This window comes from Helianthus annuus, chromosome 9 (assembly GCF_002127325.2).
Source record: "Helianthus annuus cultivar XRQ/B chromosome 9, HanXRQr2.0-SUNRISE, whole genome shotgun sequence".
Taxonomy (NCBI): domain Eukaryota; kingdom Viridiplantae; phylum Streptophyta; class Magnoliopsida; order Asterales; family Asteraceae; genus Helianthus; species Helianthus annuus.
Window position 1 is genome coordinate 163756301 of NC_035441.2, and position 23614 is coordinate 163779914.

Sequence of the window (23614 nt, forward strand, 5' to 3'; positions counted from 1 at the left end):
TGAACCACCCTTGCGCGCGCACGCTAGTTCGGCTCACTTTCATGCGCGCGTGCGCTAGTCACTAGTGAACCTATATGAGCACGCTACACAGTCGCGTCGTATTGTGTGCTAGCCACCAGCGAACCTATATGCGCCAGTGCATGCATACCAACCTAGTCATGCCCCGTGTACTCGTGTGCCTGCCTGCCACCTGGTCCTTGCAGCCCATGTGCTTCACCACGCGCGCGGGGTTAAAAATAAAAGGCGGCTCTCGGCGTTGCGGTTAAAAGTGCAAAGTGCGCCATCAAAACGCCACATTGCGCCCATCGTCCACGCCACACACGCGATTACAATTTTGGGTGCCCCGCACCCTTCGCGAGTACACTAGTGTGTGCTTTCATGAAATATTAAGGATGGAGTGTTCCCACTTAAATATTATCTCTTTTAGTTTACTCCCTCCTCCTATGTGGGACATGGTGCCACTTTCCCATTATTTCAACATTCAATGTTTCAAACACCAAACTTTGAGCATCGATATCTCATTCATCTTACCTCCGTTTTGGGCGCGGTTTAATTCGTTGCGAAGCTCTTCCAACATAGAACACAAACCCACAAATAAATATATGAAATCTCCTTCATTTCTTATATTTATTTCTTGTACAGAATTAGAAAAAAATGCATTTCCTATATTTGTGAAAATTCATATTTTCACAATATTTCCAACAATAGGTTCACATAAGACTTAGACCATGGGTGTGACAGTGACCGGAGGTTCGCACCATGATAGACCGAACAAAGCTTTTATCGAAAGAAAGCATAGACCGTGAACAAAGACCGAGAGTTCACGTTAGACCAAAATCGTGAACAAGAGACCGAATGTGTTCACGTTACAAGAGGAAGACCGGACGATAGTGGTTCACATAGAAAGTGAAGCTAGACCGACATCGAAATTACGGGGGTGAATGTTGGGTAATCTTGATAAGTATGGGTCAAAGGGTTCCAAGTCAAGTACGGGTCGTCAAACAACTTGCGGGTCAGCAGAGGCTCATTTAATCGTGGGTTTGGTAGTTACTTTTGATCGACTCTTTTGGATGTGAATGTTTGAAGATGTGGCTGATGATAAGGAGTACGTGGACTGGTGTATTTAGCATATGGGTTTGTTTTGTTTTTGTATAAATAGCACAGTAGGGTAAGGTTATTAATGTACTCTCAATTTCAATTAAGAAAGTGCAACTACTTTAGAAAACACAGGCTTCTTTACGTGAGTTTTTTAGTGTGTGTTTGTGAGTTAATCTTGGGCCTGAACCAACACATACATCTGTGCACGCACAGGTCAATAAAACAAACCTCACAAGGAACGTAAGTGAACTCACATACTTGTAATGGATGATGGTTACCAATGATGATTATGAATGGATGGGTTTTCAGTGATTGACGATGATTATTAATGGCTAACTGATATCATTGAACTCAAAAATTATCCCAAAAGAATAATCTTTGTCTAAATAAGCTACTACTCTTTTTATTAAAAGACCTTAATACAGTTGGAAATCATGTAGAACTTGCATTACATTTAGACTGGTGTACCTCATGTAGGAGGCCATCCACCAGAGATAACACAAGAAATAGTAAAATACGATGTATGATTTTGCTAGCAATAGCAGGACACTTGTGGAAAAAACAAGTTGAAAACAAATGTGAAATGATCTTCCTGCATATTAAGTAAAACATAGTCACTAACAACACATGAAGAAGAAATTCCGGTCATCACATGCTTTATAACTGAAGAACCAATCCAAGATCTGAGCTTCATTTTTGACAGGCAACGGTGTATCCTCAGATGGCTTTGAAACTCCAAATGGTATAGCAAAAGCATCTGCCATCGAACGCCAGAAGCCAGTTCGGAGCATGTGAGTTCGGTTACCATCATCTCCGAGCTCCCAAACTGTTTGAAGTATGGTAAGGTAAATTACTCGAATTGCAGCAATGGTCGCTACTGATACCCAAACGTTGTAAAAATATTCATGCTTCAGTTTCGCTCTCTTTTGATGCCACCCATCATTGCAGTAGCAATTGATCTTCCAAAGAACATCGCGTAAATACGAGTCATCGGCAGCCCCAGCTACCTCTTTACAAAGGTTGTTGACCAGTTTTGCTGCGTTTTTGTTTCCACCTAGAGTATGCTGCAAAACACCTGAATAATGAAGCAATCCTATGTCCTCACCAGAGTTTATGAGCCTATCAAGAAAGAAAACATAAGCCGTTACATGTGGTTTGCAGCCAAAGTGGCATTGCTCAAAGGCCACCATGTTTCTAAACAATGTAAATCTGTAGTCATCCATGTTCACTGGAGCAATCTTCAGAATCCCCCTTTTAAAGCTTACATCTAACGGTTGACAGTTTTCTGCCTTCTTGACTTTGACACCAGACTCTTTCAATTCAGATACTGAACGAAACATGTGCTGCTCCTTAACGAGAAACTTATTTTGAGACACTTCAGTCGGGCAGATGCTGGCCCGAAAGAGTTCTAGAAGGTGGCTTCTGCCTTCTCCTTCCACCGCCAAAGCACCGTTCTTTGGGGTATCTAAATCTTTATATATCATGGGTTCGAAGTATTGAAGCGCAAGCTCTTTCAAACCCAAGTTTTCTGTGGCTTCACAAGTAGTAGAGCTGCTTGTTAAGTCGTACACTTTGTTTAAAACAAACATAGGGAGCTGATTTTCAAGCATGATGAGATCACGCTGGAGAACGGGTAACATCCATCTCTGTATGGGCACTGACTTCTTACTGAAATCAATCTCCCTGGTTTCTCTTAGAAGCTGTATGATAAAACAGCTATCGACAAACATCATGTTTAGGAACTGCTCACTATTAAACTCCACATCATCAGAGTAGCAACTACGCACCTGTTGTTCCATCTGCTTCAGTTCCTTGAGAATTGCATTCTTGTTAGGTTGATCGGGCTTGCTTGTATTGAAGAAGCCATGAAAGTAGCTACTTTTTGTGTTCTCCATGGCTTGTAAATGAGGCACTCCATGATGGTAAGGACCGATTGAGACAATATTGGGCTGATAAGCTTTGGGTTCGACTGATCGTAAACGGTCTGGAACTTTGTAGATGGAAGCACCCTGAACGTAGTTCCATTTTGGAAGCTCATTATTCATCTTTTCATCTAGCACAGTGCCAAATCCAGACCCTGATCAAGATTTCTTGCATTGGCATGGGTTGCTCTCCTAGCAATGCATTGAAACCTCCCTGACCCTCTACATATGGTTTGCACTTGCAGAGGTATCTTATTGAGTTTGGTTCTCATTTTTTGGCCCCTGCTATAGAAGTCAACTTTCTTGGTCTTCTTAAAGTGTAACCTGCTGTAATTTTTTATTATTTTTTACTTGACTAACTTTCCTATGTGCTACGTATTAAATATTTAGTACTTTGTACTCTCTAGACATGTGCAAAAGGATGATGCTTCCCTATCAAACTTGGTAATGGGTAGACACGATTTTAAAAATAGACATAGCTTCCTTTATTGTTTTCTTGTTTAGTTTACAACGGAGTCATAAAAAATGTCAATGTTGGTGGTGAGTACAGAAAATTAGGTTGGAGCTTTTAATGGAAAATGTTAATCAATAGCGGTGGCGTTTAAATAAGGAGTAATTAGTAAAAGCATTCACAACCCATCCACCATCTCCTCTCTTGTCTTCAAAATTTAAAAGATACTTGAAAAAATACACTACATGTCTACATCGCATCTACTATTTCAATCTACCAATCTTAAAATATAAAAAGTGCTATAGTAACTTACAAAACAGAAAAATTTTAAAATAATCATTTATGAGTACGATAAAAATAAAAATGATGAATGGGGTATGGAAGATTTTTAAAAATTAAGAGATAAATTAAAAAAAAAGTATAATTTTTTTAAATTATAGGAAAAAATATGATAGAATTAATTTGAAGAAGTATGCTAATTTTAGGAGAAATCATGTAACTCTATTGAATATTACAAAATTACAAAAGCTTACAGAAAGGAAACATGGCTTGAAAGTTCTATAACTGGAAATGAAAATTTACTAGAGTTGGTGTTCTAGTGGTAAGGTAAAACCTTTAAGATGTTATTTTGGTCACTTTTGCCATCTTAGTCCAAAACTCAAATCTTTTGTATCTGGGTCCCTGTGGTTTCAGTTTTATTGTCATTTTGGTCCAAAAGTGAAATCAGATAGGGGTGTTCATTGAATCGAATATCGAATTTTCGAATTATTCGAATAATTTTTATTTTCCCTTGAATTCGTATTCGATTTGAATTCGATTAAAACTTACCAAATTCGATTCGAATTCGTATTCGATTAAAAATTCGAATTCGAATAAATTCGATTTGATTCAGATTGTTTAAAAACATGTAAATAACTATCAAAATAAAACATAAATTTTAAAGCAGCTATAAAGCACGATATCACATTAAAAAGTTCCAAATAAAGTACTATAAGTCTAAAATTCAAAACGAGAAGTCGGGAATAACCACTTCACATTACAAGTTAATATTTAGGGTTAGAAATCTATTGATAGATTTGTTACTTAGGTTTTAGTTATGGGCCATGTAGTGGGTTTGGTATTGGGTAATTTTAATACTTGGAATAAATTTTGAAAATAATTTATAGTGCAGCCTAAAAGTTATATATGTTTTATATATAAAAATAATAATTAAAAATGTATAATTTTTATTCGAATTTCGAATCGAATCGAATTTGAAATTATAAATTCGTATTCCATTTACTTGACTCAAATTGAATCGAATTCGAATTCGAATTCTTATAATCGAAACGAATTCTTGATAATCAAATCGAATTTAAACGAATTTCGAATTTTTCGAATTCGAAACGAATTCTGAACACTCCTAAAATCAGGTCATATTTGTCTTATAAAATCTTGATATTTTGTCTTTTTTCTCAGAGGCAAAATGGTCATTATATAGAAAATTTATATAATATATTTTTCTTTCTCTCCCATCTCAAACTCTGCACTCTCTCCCTCTCTAATCACAGTAAAAAATTGTACAAACTCTCTGCGATGCCTCCAATCACAGTTCATAAACAACAACTAATTCAACTCCATAACCTCGAGATCACAAATGCAACACAAATTCTAATCAAAGAAACCATAAACAAACACGAGTCCAGTAGATTTCATAACGTTCATAACCTAACCCTAACTGATTAACTAATAAACACAAATTCAATAATAGACCGAAATCAGAACACTTACTCGTAATCGAGGCTTTCGATAAGGCAAGGATTGGAGCTGATGATGGCAATCTGACCGGTGGTGTTGGAGGCGGAACGACGGAGGCGGAGGAGCGGCACCGTGCCGGATTCTTCATCCGGCAACCCGTTGGTGACGTAAGCATAACCGTTCGTCATATACCTTCAAAAACCTACAAAATTGACCTAAATTGACCCCATTTTCAACTAAATACCACTGATTAATATCCATATACCTTCAAAACCTTCAAAATTGACATCCACCACCACTATCGTCTCTACCATTATCATCCACCACCGTCTCCACCATTGAGCTTGTGATATTGTGATAGAGAAAGAGAAGAGAGAAAGACAGAGGGGTGTTTAGAGAGAGAGTGCAGAGTTTGAGAGATGAGAGAGAAAGAAAAATATATTATATAATTTTTCTATATAATGACCATTTTGTCCTTGAGGAAAAAGATAAAATAGCAGGATTTTATAAGACAAATATGACATGATTTCACTTTTGGACCAAAATGACAATAAAACTGAAACCACAGGGACCCAGATGCAAAAGGTTTGAGTTTTGGATTAAAGTGACAAAAGTGACCAAACCTCAGGGACCAAAAACTTTAATATAAGGTCTTGGGTTCAAATATGAAAGAAGTAAAAAATTCATAATAATAAGATATAAACAAATTGGTAAATGTGATACAAGAACAATAAAAAGAATATAGTTTCAAGGTATTATATATTAGAGTAAACTGTAATTTTACCCCCTGAGGTTAGGGGTCATTGGCACCCTTATCCCCCTAAGGAAATAATTGCAATTTTACCCCCCACTGTTCACTGTTATGTCGCAACCTTACCCCCTGCCTCAGTCAACGGTAGTTTGACCCTTATAGGTAAGGGTATTTTGGTAATCTTACCCTATATTTATTATTATTATTATTATTATTATTTTTATTATTATTTTTATTTATAAAATCAAATTATCATGATCATCTTCAAATAACACATGTTCAACATTCTTCAACACCACCCACCACCGCCAAAAAAAGGAATCGCCTGTTCACCAGAAATCATCATCTTCACCATTCCGGCAACCACCATCGTCTACTTACTGTGCGAGGTTATTGTCAAAGCACATTAACATTTCATCTTCTCAAACAATCAGATTATATTACCTCTCTCTCTTGGCACCTATCCTATATCTTTTCAAAATCAACAAACACAGTGTATAAAATATAAATCATTTCCTTTGCTTCATTATATATTTCTGTTGTGTCTTTTATTCAAGAATTAACCTCCGTCTCGAAAATCCATGTCTAAAATCCCAACAACCTATGCTGGATAAATCCCATTCATGGTTTAGTTGTAATGCTCATGAGCTTACTTCCATTATTACACTTGTGAACATTTCATTAGTTATTGTATCATTCAGAGTATGATAATTCCTTCACCTCCTCCATCTCTTGAAACAATACTACTAGAAAAGTGCATAATTTCCTACGGAAATTTCCTGTGACACATTTCCGACAACTAAGTCATATTACTTAATTTTATTAAAAATAAATACAAGGGTATACACTTCTATATTTATATATAATAGTAAAATTAGTATAATAATTAAAAATTATTATATTTCCTACACATTTGTGACAAAATATTTATTTTTTAGCTGATTTAATCGTTCCGTCAGAATTGTGTCACAAATTGTGACACATTTCCGACAAACAGTTTATTTTTTAGTTGATTTAATCGTTCCGTCAGAATTGTGTCACAACCTGTGACACATTTCCGACAAAAAGTTATATTCTAGTTAGTAAATAAAAGGAATTAAGTTTCATATTCTAACAGCTCCTAGTAGGAGGATAAACTGGTTAAGGTGTTGCGGTTCTAAACGATAGGTCAGTAGTTCGATCCTTGCCAAGGGCCGGTTCTTTAAGGAAGAACCCCCTTTTTGATAGATTTTTGAAATATTTACACTTTGGTCCCTGAAGTTTCAGTTTTTACAAAAGTAGTCCCTGTAGTTTCTAAAATTTTTTCTGTCGGAAATTTGTCACGAATAATGCTTTTGTCGGAAATTTGTAACAACTATTTTTATATTTCTGTCGGAAATTTGTCACGAATAATGCTTTTGTCGGAAATTTGTAACAACTATTTTTATTTTTCTGTCAGAAATTTGTCACGAATAATGCTGAATGAAATTTTTTTTTTTTGTCGGAAATGTGTAGCTAAAAAAATTCCGAAAATATAATAATTAATATTTATCATAAATAATATATTAAAAATAACTATGAATTGTTGTAGGAGATCTGTAGCAGTTTGTGACATGGCGATTTTGTAGGAAATGGGTAGGAAATTGCGTAGGAAATGCGTTGGAAACAGGTTTCCTACGAGGCATTTTCCTACATCATGTATTTGTCACAAATGTGTGGGAAAGCCTGTTTTGTAACGCATTTCCTACGAAAACTGTTGTAAGAAATTTCAGATTTTCTAGTAGTGATCCCACCTTTGAGTTTCAGCTATTTTCGTATATAAGTTAGCAACACTCATTTGAAAGCCAACATCACCTCCTTTCACTTTTGTAGGTTCAGTGTGCGAATCATGCAACCTCCAGTAGGTTGTACCTCATGTATATATTTTTGTACACTCCATGAAAGCCAACATCAAGCTTTTCTAAACACAGTTATCACATGTAAACCATATAGCTATACATATTCATGTCGTTGGGTATTTGAGGTGGGTGGAAAACCCCCAATTCTTGTTGTTTGATTAACCATTTCAGCAGTCCCTGTATAAAAGAAATAAGAAAAATTAAATTGGATCAATGAAAAAAAATATACCGATCGAACGATGTTGTATTGAATTCCAACGTAAACTCCGGTTGGTTCCGGTGTCGTCTTCTTGTTCCGGCCTGTTGGGTTTCGTATTCTTGTTAAGGGTTGGATTCTTGGTTCCCTCTCTGAACACACGGCCATAAAAGTCTTGAGTCGGCTCAAATCCAAACTTGGTCAGTAAGGATATCATTCACAATCAACTATAGCACCATCTAAACTAATAGCAAACAAAATCATTCAGGTTGTGTGAGCGGAGGATTAGAGCACATAAACAGAGCACTGGTATATGGGGAGGGAGAGAGATAAATCTGGAAGAGAGAGAAAGAGTGGGCTGGAGGTGGTTGAGGGTGGTGGCTGGAGGTGGCAGTGGTGGTTGTGGTGGTGAATGGCGGTGGCAGTGGTGGCAGGGGGTAATATCACAGAGTGCACAAAACACAGGGGGTAATATGAAAGGGCATTATAGTTATTTCAAGTTATAGTCAACAGATTAGTCAACAAATTTGAGGCCGGGGGTAAGGTTGCGACATAACAGTGAACAGTGTGGGGGGGGGGGTAAAATTGCAATTATTTTGTTGGGGGGGGGGGGGGTAAGGGTGCCAATGACCCCTAACCTCAGGGGGTAAAATTGCAGTTTACTCTAAATATTATAATTTTGTAACATCTTTAGGCTTCATGTAGTTGTACACTATGCATAAGGTGACTTTTGTGCAAATCTTTGTTGTACGTTTGGCATCGTGGGTTGTGATTTCTTTGTTGGATGCCACGTGTATTATGAGTGGGTTTAGGTGGCTTCTTTATTTTGTTTTCTACTTTAACCCAGGCATAGACTGAGATGGAGAGAGAGACGTGTACAGAACTCCATCAGCCCACCGCTTCACAGCCCTACCACCCGTCGACGACGATGAGTGAACTCCAACGCCCCACCGCCTCACTGTCCTACTCACTACTAGAAAAATTAAAATTTCTGACACCATTTTCCGTAGGAAATGCGTCACAACTCGCGATTTTCTACGAATTTGTGACGAAATGCGTATGTAGGAAAACCACTCGTAGGAAACTGGTTTCTTACGCATATTCTACGCATTTTCCTACCCATTTCTGACAAAAAAAGGGTTGTCACAAATTGCTACACATTTTCTACGCATTTTCCTACCCATTTAACGGAAGTTAATTTTTTATTTTTGCTACACAATTGTCACGAAATTTAATTTTCTACGAATTTGTGACGAAATGCATATGTAGTTAAACCACTCGTAGGAAACTGGTTTCTTTACGCATTTTCTACGCATTTTCCTACCCATTTCTGACAGAAAAGGGCTGTCGGAAATTACTACACATTTTTCTACGCATTTTCCTACCCACTTTTCTAGTAGTATACGTTATGTTTTTCAAGAGTTAAAACTTTAATTTCTAAAATATAAAGTATGTAGATAAAAATTAATATATAACTATTTATAGAATCAGGCACAAATCAAACTCAAAAAATTAATACCCAAAAAAGTAAACCTAAAACCCACAACATCTTGATGTGTTTTTCATACACATAATATCTATCTTTCTGGTAAGTGAACAACTAATGTTTGAAGTCCATACTAAATAAGTGAACAAGAATTGTTGCTTATGGGTTTCCTCGTTTACCACTGCCAACAAGAATTGAAGTCCATGTTTGAAGTCCATACTGAATAAGTGAACAAGAATTGTTCTGTCTCTTGCTATTACTCAGAAATGGTTGCTCCACCAATTGTTTGACCAGAATGCTTTTATTCATCGCGATCTAAAGGAAACAATTATATATGGCAACCTTGTGGCTTAGACCCTCTCTCTCTCCTTTTTCCATCTCTCTCTTCGTTTCTCAGCCTGGTCGCTGGAATCTCTGATGTGTGTGGGGGTTTGCAGGTGGGTATGTGTGACCGGAGTCACCGTTCGGTCGCCGGTGCGGTCGCCGGAATCTCTTATCAGACTAGAAGGGAGGAGGGGTGTGCGGCAATAGGTAGGGTTTTTTTTTTTTTTTTTTGAGGTTTTGAATGTGAGAAATGAGATGGAGGGATTAAATAGGTAGGGTTTAGATGAGTAATGGACCGTTGGATTGAAAATTAGGTGAGTAATGGACCATAGGATGGTGATCCGTGTGAAATTTAACTAAAGCTTTTGATTGGCTCAATTAGGTGAGCATGGAATCTATCACTTGTATTATTATTAACTAGTTAATTAATGAAAAAATATTATTATTATTGATATGGTGGCACATAAATTATATCCAGTTTTTTATAAACTTGTTATATCAATTTGTTTTTATAAATCACATTTCAAAGTGTAATTATATCAATTTGTTTTTTTAAATCACATTAAAAGTGTAATTATATCAATTTTTTTTGAAAATCTCCCTAAGTATAGAGTACAACTACTCAATGTTGATAATTTATAATGCATAAATATGTTTCGTTATTCTTTTTATTTACAACTATCAAATAAGATTTAATTATTAATTCAAAAACATACTTACAAAAATTAAATGTATCATAGTTATATAATAATTAGGGTTGCATACGAACCAAACGTTCGGCGAATAGTTTATAAAAGAACATGAACAGAGGTAACGTTCGCCTTAAACACTATTTATTATCGTTCTAATGCTTGTTTTGCGACAAATTAAGATCCGTAAATCACGTGTTTATATGGTAATAATAAAACTAGTTGCCTCCACTGAGTCTAAACCAAGCCACTACCACTACTGCTATCTTTGACCGGTTGAGTTGAAGAAGCTTGATATTGACCAGGTTAACAATACATATGTATAACACGGGTATACACAGATTGACCCGCGTTAAATCTGGCCTTAACCAAACCGTGACCCGAGCCGAAACAAAATCGGAACCATCATGAAGCTGATGTCATCTATTTTAACCAAACCTGAATCGATCTACCACCAACATTACCAACAACAGCAAATCGTCTTCACCATCAAAACCAAACCGTTAAAGTAACCGAGAAAAACGTCGAAGGAACGGTTCCTACACAATAAATTTCCCATCACAAATGCGTAGCTAGTTGCTACACATTTCCTACACAATATGGTAATAAATTTTCCATCACAAACGCGTAGCAAGTTGCTACACATTTCCTACACAATAAATTTTCCATCACAAATGCGTAGCTAGTTGCTACACATTTCCTACACAATATGGTAATAAATTTTCCATCACAAATGCGTAGCAAGTTGCTATACATTTCCTACACAATAAATTTTCCATCACAAATGCGTAACAAGTTGCTACACATTTCCTACGCAATAATTAATAATAATGCTGATTAAACATTAAAATATAATCTAAGTATAATAATAAATAATTCGTCATAAATGCGTAGCAAGTTGCTAGGAATTTCTGACGCAACAATTAATATTTAAATGAATTTAACATATAAATCTAATTCCAACAAATAAATAATGGTTCCGTCGGAAATGCGTAGCAAGTTGCTACGCATTTCTGACACAATACTTAGAATTAGTATATTTGTCGCTATTGTGTCACAAATTGCCCAAAAAAATCAAGGTCTTTTTTCCGTAGGAAATGCGTAGTAAATGTGTCAGAATTTGCGACGCATTTTTTTGCGTAGGAAATTTCCGTAGCAAAATGACCACTTTTCTAGTAGTGACTAAACGACGGTTGCGATGAGTGGAATGCTCAGTTCTGCGGTGGCTAGGGTTCCGCCTCGGACCCGCCGATGTAGATGATCGGAGTTTGCCGGCTTTATGGCATGTTTTTTTTTCCTGTTTCTTCGATTTCTGGTCTGGTTTGTTCTTCGAGTTTGAGCTTTACTTATCTGAATTTCATATTATTGCGGGGTTTCTATATGTAATAGTTTTGCTGAATTTGATATTATTGATGTTTTTTTTGTTCTTTACTCATTTTATTTTGATTTTATTGGTGTTCTTATGGTTAGATTAGGGATTTGATGAACTAATTCAAGGGGTGTGTATGTTATCTGAGTAGATCAGCGTTACCTACGACAACTGAGAGACACGAGGTGAACCATTTATCACTTTATATCATTCCGATCGGCTTGCATGTTTCGTCCTCTTTAGATCTAACAACTAACTTCTGTTGGATTGGAGTTTGATACAATGGTTCTTCTAAATTCTGACAACCTTTGGATCTCGAATGGTTTTGTGAGAAGATGTTGAGCAGCAAATGTCAGTGGTGAAAGTTGTGTTGGGTTTATAGTACTCAACTCAAGAAAGGCGTCATATAAGGCTATTTAGTCGAGTTAAACTTCCGGCGACCATACATAGAGTTGCACGCCTGATGTTTGGTTTTGTGCGTTTTATCTTTTTTGCTGCGTGTCACACCTACATGTTTGGGCCCCCTTTTAGTTTTTCCCTCGATTATAAAACCATGCTAATCCTTTTATTTTATTTTTTTGTTTACATTCATAGGCTATCAATTGAGACTTTGCAGAATATCCACTAGCAATATCAAGTAAAAGCAAAGGTATGTACTTAATTAGTTAGTTTTAATTATGTATACATTTAATTCCCATTTTCTATTGTTTGTTCTGTTTGCTATATGGAGTCAATTCATCCATGATCCATTTATGGCTGTTTCTCAATTTGACATTGCATGAATTTGAGTTTGTATAAAGATTAGAAAATTAAAATGCGTCTATATGTATTTTTTTTTAATTAGCAAGATCTGACATAAATGATATAGTGTAGAGCCCCCTTGTAGGTTGTTTATGGTTTTAATAACGCTCTAATTATATTATATTATATATAATAACAAATTGTGAAAGGTGTTAGGAACAGTTCTCAGGGGTACTTTCGTAATTTTACCATTCAAATAATTGTGCCACTCACCCATTTTGTCCCCTGCTTTCAGACTTCAGAGGTAGAGAGTGAAACCGCTAGAGAGACGCACGACGCTAACGGGAGCGGGTGCCAGGCATGGCCTCCGGCCGGCCACTTTATCTTGAGGACTCCGGTGGTCTTGCTTGTGTGTGTCGGAGTGTCGATCGGAGAGAGAGAGATAACGATGGGAGTGGGTGCTGGCCGGCGACCAGTTATTGTAACACCTCGAAAATTCGCGTCCTATAATGTGCTGACACGTGTCATATGTGTGAACGTGTGAAAGAATGTTCTGAAAGGACTAAAGTTGACAATCATGAAAGGTATGTGAATATATGAGTTCTAAATGTCAACAATGAATAAATATATTGTACATTGATCCTACATAATGCTTATGCCATCAAACGAATAAATCATTGACCATACGAAGCTAAAAGTGAGAGATTTCAAACTACAGGGGTTAAATGTGTCAACATGTTTAAATGTTATACCTCTGAGTGACCTTTTAACAAACCCGAAGCTTTGTAAAAGTAAATTATGCTCACTACAATGCACGATTCAAATTTCACAAAGTTTCGTTATCGTATGAGAAAGTTATGATCAAATTCGTATGCGAGGGGTTAAAAGCGTCAACGTCGAAAGTTATGACTTTTCGGGTAACAATAAAGTTAACCGAGGTCTTAACAAAGTGGGTATATATCTTGAAGCCCTTATATGTTAAATTTGAGGGTTCATATTGCAAGAAATAAGTTGGTTGACCTTTCGGAAGGACCAGGAGCCAAGCTTACAATTAATGCAAATATGGAAGCAGATCAGAAGGACCCACGCGGCCCGCTTTAGGCCTCACGCGGGCCGCCTGGCCCGCCCAGATGCAGAAAAATGTGGCAGTCGCCTTTCCAGCCTTCTAAACGTCAAGTAATGCCTTTAAACCCTTCCAAGAGACCCCTAAGTGCCTCCTAAACATCTAGGGACACTTGTTGATGAATTGTGGGCACTTGTAGACTTGTGTGTCAAGTTCTTATGGTGATTAAAATCACTATATAAGGACCAATGTTGCAACCAAGTTTCCTCACACTTCATTCTTGCAATCTGTTCACTTCTGGAGCTCAAGCTTCCTCCCAAGAGATCTCTGGTCGTTCATAGGACCCTTGTAAGTATGCTTGACCTTTTCTTGTTGAGTTTTCGCTTAGTTATAGCCTAGAAGTCAAACCGTCGTAATTAACGGTTGACTTAATGATTAATCACTATTGGTCCAGTGATTTGTTGAATCAAAGGTAGTTATAAGTTGGTAATCATGTGGGCTATAAACCCTTAAAAGGGCACCCTCTGATTCCCACTCTATCTAGGTCGAATGTCGGGTCAAAGTAGTTTATAAAAAGTTAACAGAAGCTAGATTTTCGATTTAACGCATAAGTAACAATGTAGAAGGCGTATAACCTATTTTGTCACTCATATAGCTTGGTAATAAGTTTAAGAACTGATCTGAGCTTGTTGATCCGACAATTTATTGTTTAGACCCGGTTCGGAACCAAAAGTCGCAAAGCTTTGACTTTTGCTTTGACTTCAGTTCTGACCTGTTTTGGTATGATTTAGAAATACCTTAGAGCTTCGTTTGGACCAGGTAACATGCTAGTATAACCCTCTGTGATTATACACCATGGTTCTTTGGTTAACCTATTTATAAGCATGATTCCGTTAATTGCTCATATGTTGACCATTATGCCCTTTTCACCTTAAAGCGTGATTTTTGAAAATGTAAAAGAGTAGAAACCTTGGTCACTGATATATAAACTTGTACGCAAAGTTTGACATCAGTTTGAGGTGTAGTTTATGAGTTATGCTCGTTAGCGTAAATTGAAAGCTTTATGTAATTAAACGACATAATTAGCGTATGGCCTATCTAAGCCTACTTTTTGATATATTACCCGCTGATGTAATATATTATTTTGGAATTTTTAAAGATTTTTAATAAATTTTAGGCTGAGCATAACTTATAGTCGTAGGCTTAATCCGGTAATTGTCGGTTTTGCCCTTACGGGCCATAAAATGAGTTTTACATATCTAAACAACTCCAAACCTTTTGCTACTGATCACACATGATAAATAAATTATTTTAGGCCTTTTGGAATAATAAAAATATCAGCTTTAAGTATCGAACCCGGAAATGGCTTCTAATCGCCTTATTAAGCGTTTTTAACGTATAGGATGTACTAAAACCATTTTAAACATACAAGGGTTGATACCTACTGATATTTGAGGCAAATTATAATATTTTAACAGTAAGCAAAAGTTGATAAACTCAGACTTCAGTTTTGAGCTTTTCGGCTTATGTGAAATTACCAAAATACCCCTACAGGGCAAAGTTTGTGTTTAAATTCATTTCGGGCATAATGAAAGACATCTCAATGATGTCACAACATATTTGAGGCATAATTAACTTAGGAAACCTGTATATGGCTCTCATGAATACCCGTCACGCTTATTACGCGTACGGTTCGGTTTGTGTAACAAGTTTACATAAATTAGCCGAAACGGGTCAAACCTTAATGGTTTTGTCTCAAAATCCAGAATGTGTATGGAATACCCATAATAAACAAGTCTCTGAACTTGTCAAGTTTAAATCACATTCTATCTGGTCTTCGCCTAATCGTGCGTCTGAACCGTATATTTCTTTAAGACTAACCGGTCTAAGCTTAGGCTTAATTAAAGACCCGTTAGCATTCTAATTGGTTATTTATACCATCATTCCAGACTAGAGCCTTCCGGTAAATTGTACCTACGCTTACTTAAGTGAATACGGCTGAGTTATCATTCTTGCTATTTAAGACAGGAGCTAGCTCAGGTAAATACTCTTAACTTATTTCCCTATACGGGCTTGGGATACGGTATAATAATACCGCTTGGTCGGGTATTGAATATTTAATCGGATTGTGATTAAATTATTGAGGTAACCCGGTTTGATCTGTATTGTTTGAAATAAAAGCCTTTAGGGGTTAATGACCATGTCCCGGATATCCTTGACATCATTGTATTATAAAATGGTCACGTCTTATGCACGGGGTGTAGGCATACACCTGACAGTTGCATAAGGGAAACGGTAGCTCACGCTCAGTGGGCCTATACTTGTGACGTGTCTGTTAACCTTGACTCGGTTTCTATATCGGGCCCTGAACGTACAACGAACATGTAAATCTGTATACAAGATTATAAATATGATTGTCTCAAGTTATAAAAGATTAATTTTGCCTCTGTGCATTTTAATCAAAGTGTCAAAATAATTTGTGCCTGGTGCATCTAAACCAATTTTTCCTAAACTCTTTTCAAATGAGTCAGTTGGGTGTATTTACCAGTGAAAACTGACGTATTTTCAAAAGTCGAAGTGACAGGTACAAGTACATAATAGGCTGGGAGCTGCTCAGGACATTAATAAGGAATCTTGCAAGTTCTAGGCGTCTAAAGTCTGTTGAACAGTTTTCTTTTATTTGATCCGCCTGTGGATCCTTTACTTTCCGTTGTAATACTTGATATTACTTTTTATTCGGATTATAATATATATATATATATCTTTTGCTTCCGCTTTGCATTTAAATATTGTGTGGTTTGACTATACTGTTGCCAACTACGTCACGGTAATCCCCCACCGGGCCCACTGGTGATACACGTGGAAATTCGGGGTGTGACAGTGATGCTGCTTGTGGATCCCGGCGTAGGTAATGGTGGTGCGTTTGGGGATTTCACAGCGACCGATGATGGTGGTGTGGTTTCAAGGCGGAGAAGATGAGTGGAATCAGTTGCTTGGGCGGGCAGACATGGTAGAAGAGGAGCTGTTGGTGGGTAGGGGCAGCGACAATCGTCAGTTTTGGTGTCGTAGGATTGTCGTGGTGCAGTCATCCCCATCATTCCTCCTGTTTATTTTCACTTCAGTCTCCGTCGTTTTCACCAGGTACATATTACGTTTTCTTCTTATAGTTTACCAAACTTATCTTCGTTGATGTTGATTATATTTTGTTTTGAAATTACTTTCCGATTGTATATACTTATGGAAAAGTAATTTAGGACTCAATTTTGCTCCAGATTTTATGATTTTTATAAGTTAGGTTTGTTATTTTGGTAATATTAGCATGGAGATACCAAGCCTTAAATTAGTCACTATCTTGAGAAACTCTTATGCATTGCATATTCAGAGGTTCAATTTGGGTTTAGAGCAACTATGTTATTTGTCAGCTACAAAAATATGACTTTTGAAGTCAAAGAGGCTCTTTTGAAAAATCTTATAGAGGAAGATTCCCACACTAGATATAAAGTTAAGAAGATTTTAGTTTTACTTAATTCATTAGTGGTTAGAAGGTTTTGATAGCTAACAAAAGAGTAAAATCATGGTAATGGGTCAAATTAATCAAATTTAGAGAAAAAAAGGTCAACTGATTATTGACTTTAATGTGATTTGTCTACATGTTCCTTTGTTTCCATGTTTTTGATTCCTAGATATGTTTGCCAAAACACAGTATGATGATGATTTTTTATTCTATAGGTCCAAAATTTGGTTGAATACTGTTGGTCCTGTTAAGTTGGCCCATGGATTGCGGCTTCAGTTTAATTTTTCACCAAACTGATAGAGTTTTGTTTCGTGGAAAGAACCAAGCATGAATTGAATGAAGCGATGGAATAATCTTCGTTTATCTATTTTTTTGTATATAGCGATATACTAGGTTGTATACATAAAACACAGACACGCTTTGCGTGAATTCGACCTATTTCACCAGTTTTGACCCATGAATCCCATTTTTTAGTTAAAAACGTATTTTAATATTTATTCGTCTAACATTTTTTTTTTCTAAATGGAAGATCCAAGTATATGGATCCTTGATAACAACTATCATGAAGCCATGTTCACCATCCATGGTAATTCTTAAATTTAACATATATAGAAGTGATAAGTACCTTTTGTTAATAGATGTGTACTATAATTAATTATATGGTTGTGCTCTATTGCAGGCAAGTGATGAAGCCATCTCTGAACTATAGACATGCTTGGCAAGGATTCTTGCAAAGATGGTTCTTTGCATCTTACCATATTTGCTTACAAAAGATTTTCACTATGCCCTTGTAGTAAGATACTAATTGTGATTCTTGTAGTAAGATACTATTTGTGATTATTTGATTATATGTGGAGTACTAACATGGTGCATCGCTCTCAATGCTTGGGTCATCAATGTTTTGCTTAATGCCCAACCACCATCAAGAGTGCAATGAGTATACTTTTGGTTATTAGATGTAATAGGAGTATATTTTGGATATTACAATTATATGAGTTTGTAGTTTGATGTTGATTATCCGTTTTCCCCGCCGCAACGCGCGGACGGGTGTAAATACTAGTTTAATATATATATAAACATCAAAATAACAATAGCTATAAACTAGAACAAATTGAATTAACATTTAACTTTTTTTTATTTTTAATTGAGTCAAATATCAACATAACAATGTAACGGTAGCATATATATCCTGGCCATGAACACCTGTCTGAATTGCGCGTGGTCTTAGATTTCTAATCTAAGCTATTTGGCATCACGTACACCTTGCCAAGATAAGATTACGTTTGACTTATAAGATGCCATTATTTCGAATCCAAATCTTATTTGATTTGGCTGACTCAGATACACAAACATGCAAGAGCATGTACCTATTTATTTTATACCAATTATTCACTTTGTCATCTCAGTTATTCAAACAGAAATGAAACTGATAGATTCAGTGGATCATTCATGCACATAACTAGTAATATACAGTTAATTGTATTGTTCCATGGATCTTGTTTAATGATTTTTATTAATAAGCCTGTTAAGCCACCACATGTCCGATTGTATAAAAGTTGTCACATAAAATGTTATAAAATCTCAAGATGTCCATATCATGATCCGGAATAATAAAGGCTGTAATTACATTTGAATTACAAGTCAGATTATATATAAAAACTCTTCTCGTTTCTTGATTTGGTATATATTTAATTGGGCAATGAATAAAAAGTTCCCAAAGTGTGAGATTTATAATGTTGGTGAAATATTGTTGTAGAGACCCATGTCCACTCCATTGTATGCTATCGGAGCATACATCCACTTGTCATCGGAACTCAGCAACTGCAAGAATTCACCAGAAAAATAATTAAAATTAAGTAACAAGTATTTACAAGCATCAAGTTATAGAACATAGGATTTATTAATATTTATAATGTTATGAATTGATCGTTTAAACTTACGTTAATCTGAAGCTGCAAGAACTTCACATAATGAACTGCTTCTTCAAGCATTGTGCTGATGTCAACCTTTGTCCCATTTGGTACAAGGTTCTGAAGGATTCTGAGTCTTTCATTTATTCTTTCTCTTCTTTTCTGTAAAAAAAGTAACATGAAACCATATTAGCTTCAAAATCCAAAAAGGAGACACAAGTGAGATATCACTTTGTTTGTTATATAAATTCACATTAAAGAAGACTTACCCTGGCATAGATGCTTTGGGGATCAGTTGCAGCGCCTCTACCAGCTCGTGTTTTCTCAGTTACGATTTTTCTTCCGTTCAATTCTTGAGAAGCATTCGAATCGTCCTCGGAGCTGCAAGAGCTTGAACTTTGTACATTTCTTTTTCCACTATTTTTGTTAGTAAACTTTTCTTTATTGTGATGAGTCTCTTCGCTATCATCATCGTTTCTGTTAACAGAAGTCATCTTCTGGATTTTCTTTGGTGGCAAATTCTTCTTGTTTTTCTGTTAAATCGACGTTAAATTAGAATTCATAAGATTTTCTTCATTTTGATATATTTTTTTGTGTGATACCATGATCAGATGACATATACAAAGTTAATTTTTCATATTCTCAAATGCTTACATTGTCATTTGAAACTCGAGTTTTCTTCTTATGATCAATTTTCCCATGAGTGTTGCCTTCAGTGGGAAGTTGAAGAATTTCATACTTTCTCTTGAGGGGTGTTACATTTCCCAGACCAGCAACTGGCATAGACTGGACAACTGAATTCTCCGTTCTACCCTTCTCTACCACCTCAGCTTCATCAGAGAAAACTTGAGCTAGGAACAAGAAGTTGCTACTATCACCCTCCATAGGTGTATTAGAAGGACAAAACTGGAAATTGTTGTGGCATAGATAGGGAGGAGAGTCTGAAGCATTGATGCTTTCTTGAGAAAAACAATTGTAAAGATTAGAGTTAATATCATGATCAGAAGTATAAGCGAAAATCTGATCCTCCATAATGCATGAACTAGAACTATTAGATACATTGGCATTTGGCAAAAGAATAGGAGTTTCAAGATTCAAACCATGATCATGTTCACTTGAGAACAATCCATCATGATTAGAATCTTGATCACAAAAGAACATTGAGCCCAGATTCACCCATTCTTCATCAAAAACATCTCCATAAGACTCCATCTTTTCTTTTTATTTTCTAGGAAAATTTATATGCAGAACTCACTAGTTCTGTAATGTACAACAGAAGGCTTTTGATATGTGTTTTGGTGGTGAAGAAAATGAGAAGCATATTTATACCCTTTATGAAGGGTTGTGAAAGAATGTTATGAGAATTGACTTGAATAATTAATACAAATAATTGTGTTCTTGGTAGAACAACAACCCTGATTTTATTTAGTTTTAAAACAAAAACTTAGCTGTGGGACTAACTAGCTACCTGAAGAATTACAAGTTTACAACTCACATTTTTTTCCTTCATCAGATGGGATTAATACACCATCTCCTTAATCATTTTCTTACTTAATTAATACATAATTTAACAGGTTTATGAAGTGTTATTAAAAGTTAGAACCATAGTTACCTAATTCGCGGTTCGCTCCGGTACGGGTACGTGGTTCGGGTACGCGATTCGCTAGAGGTGATAAGTGCAAGGCTTCCATCATTTAGGGTCTTTATTGAACAATGTCCAAACTTTGTCCCTAAGAAGTTCCTAGGGAGAGCTTTGTCCAAGGTTTGGAAAGAGTTTATGTTTGGAAAGAGTTTATGTTTGGAAAGAGTTTATGTTTAGAAAGAGTTTATGTTTAGAAAGAGTTTTTGTTTAGACAGAGTTTGTATAGACTAGATTTGTCTGAGTTTTGTAGCAAAAACTCTGTGTGTTTGCTTTGTGCTCTATGTTTTGTCCGGGCTTTCTATTTAGTGTTGAAAGTCCGGGTTTCACCTTGTATATATACTTTAATATGGAATAGACAAGGTAACGATTCTGTGTGAATTTCTGTGCCCTAATCATTCTCTTTTGTCTGGCGGCGCTTTGTGTGAGTGACGTCATTCATCTTCATCAAGAATACTCTGTGTATTCTTGATTTCTCTCTCAAATCCTTGCATTCTTGTGTTCATCTACAGTGGTTGATCATCAGGTGGATTCCGCACACCTGTTGGTTGCTTTAGCTGAGTGAGATCTTGGATTAGGAGGCCTGACAAGTGGTATCAGAGCAGTGTGCTCATACTACTGTAGGTGTTCTTAGTTTGAAGGTTTTGGTGAGATTAGTTCATACTTTGATAGGGTTTTGTGAGATTTTAGTGAGTTTTTGTGTGTTATTCATGATTCTTCATTCATTTCTAGTGTTTGGATGATGGATTTTGAGTAGTTTAGTGAGTTTTTAGTGTTTTCTTCATCTGGGTTTTACAGGGGTTTTTGTTCTTGTTCATACAGAGCTTTGAAGGAGATAAAGATTCTGAGTTTTGATCTTTGGAAGCTTGGTCCGTGGTTTACACTTTGTGTTTGTGTCTCCGGGGTATTGTTGAACCAGTGTGTAGTCACACTGGGGAGATACTCCGAGGATTGGTTCCTTCTGAGTTTTGAAACTTGTCTGAGTTTCAATTCATTCAGTCTGAGCTTTCTCCTTGTCTGAGTTTTCCTTTTAGAGTTAATTGAGTCTGAGTTTCCTTCTGGTTTGGTCCGAATTTCTCTTGTTTAGGTAATTTAGTGTCTGAGTTTGTGTTTGGTCCGAATTTCATTCACTATATTGGTCCGAGTTTGGCTATAAAGCACTTAGTCCGAGCTTATTTCACTATATTGGTCCGAGTTTAGTTCCTTAAAATTGTCCGAGTTTTATTTTATATAATCTTTGAGTCCGAGAATATAGATATATTGTAGTCCGAGTTTATTTAAGATATAGAGGTCTGAGTCTATTTAAAAGTTTTTATAAGTCCGAGTTATATTATATATAAAGGGTCCGAGTTATAGAATTTTTGTTATATCCGAGTTTAAATGTTGAGTCCGAGTTCTTGAGTTCTTTAGATATATCCGAGTTACTCTTTTCTTTGAGTCCGAGTTTAAGTGATTAAGTTGAGTCTGAGTTTGTTAAAGTCTGGTCCGATTTTACTTTTGGAATTCATTTAGTCCGAGTTTAGGGTAAGCTTTCATTCGGTCCGAGTTTAGCCATATTCGGTCCGAGTTTAGCCATATTAAGTCTGAGTTTAGCAGGTTATGGTGAGTCCGAGTTTCTGGTGTCCCTTTGTCCGAGTTTCGTTAGTTAGTCTTGATAAGTCCGAGTTTTATTAAACAGTTTTAAGTCCGAGTTCCTTCATAGTTATTTAAATGATTTGAGTCCGAGTTATCTTGTGTCAATAGGGTCCGAGTTATTTTTTTTTTATTTTATTATCTATTGAGTCCGAGTTTGATTAGTTGTTCTCTAGTCCGAGGTTTTTTAAATCAATTTAAGTTCCGAGAGTCCAAGTTTTGTTGTCTTCTTCATCAAGTCCGAGTTATACCTCTTGTCTAGTCCGAATTTCTTAGTTGGTCTGAGGTTAAACTTCTAACAGTCTAGTCCGAGTTTCTTTTGTTGTGTTTATTTCAGGTTTCTGTGATCCGGGGTACACACTCTGACTAAAGCTCACTTCACTGTTTGGAAGTTCTCTGTTGCTTTTTGAAATGGCAAACAACAATCTGACTACAATGGTGCAAAACCTCAAGCACAATGCTGAGGTAGGAAGCAGCGACAAACCTCCTTTGTTGGTCAACGAACTTGATTTTCCTGAGTGGAAGGAGCGTTTCGAAAGATATGTACGAGCAAAAGACATCAAAATCTGGTTGTGTATCGTTAAAGGATGTGGAGCTACTCCAGTACGTACGTTGACGATTGATACGTACTTGGCGCTTACTGACGACCAGAAGAAGTTTTATGACTGTGAAGAGAAAGCTATGTCAATGATAACGATGGCAATGACACAGTCTATACTTCATACGTTCCGTAAGAGAAATAGCTCAAAGGAACTGTGGGATAGTATGATCCAGCGATATGAAGGAAACGAAATGTACAAGAAACGACGTCTCGAACGTTTGAAGACTCAATTCGTTGTGTTCAAGGCTTTGAAGAATGAATCGTTCGATGACACAGTGAATCGATTTTATCATTTGCTGAGCGAACTTGATAGAAGTAAAGAGGGTATCTACACTGAATTCGAGAAGGTTGAGAAGTTTCTGAATTGTCTTTCGAGAGAATGGAATATGTACACCGCTTTGATCAGAGAAGGTGTTCTCTACGAAGAGCTTACATTGGAAGAAGCTGTTCAGAAGCTGAGGGGTTATGCTTGGAATATGGAAGATCAAGCATCTGATTTCGAGAAGATCCAAGATCCTCAGTTATATAAGGCTTCGAAACCAACGGATAAGGGTAGTAATGGTGGTGTCGGTGTTGCCTTGTATTCGGAGAATGAAGGTTCTGCAAGTGATCAC

General features: G+C 36.4%; 2 protein-coding genes across 2 annotated transcripts; both read right to left on the bottom strand.

The window, feature by feature from the left end:
* Nucleotides 1-1520: 1520 nt before the first annotated feature.
* Nucleotides 1521-3321, bottom strand: LOC110879345 (UPF0481 protein At3g47200-like). Its single transcript, XM_022127788.2, has one exon. It carries the CDS (start codon nt 3141-3143, stop codon nt 1716-1718), a length of 1428 nt encoding a protein of 475 aa, XP_021983480.1. The 5' UTR covers nt 3144-3321; the 3' UTR covers nt 1521-1715.
* A 15495-nt stretch (nt 3322-18816) lies between these two features.
* LOC110874879 (transcription factor bHLH49) lies at nt 18817-20292 on the bottom strand. The gene is made up of 4 exons (XM_022123246.2): nt 19783-20292; nt 19398-19661; nt 19159-19290; nt 18817-19039 (listed from the first exon to the last, which is right to left on the bottom strand). Exons 1-4 carry the CDS (start codon nt 20287-20289, stop codon nt 18947-18949), a joined length of 996 nt encoding a protein of 331 aa, XP_021978938.2. The 5' UTR covers nt 20290-20292; the 3' UTR covers nt 18817-18946.
* Between the last annotated feature and the right edge of the window lie 3322 nt (nt 20293-23614).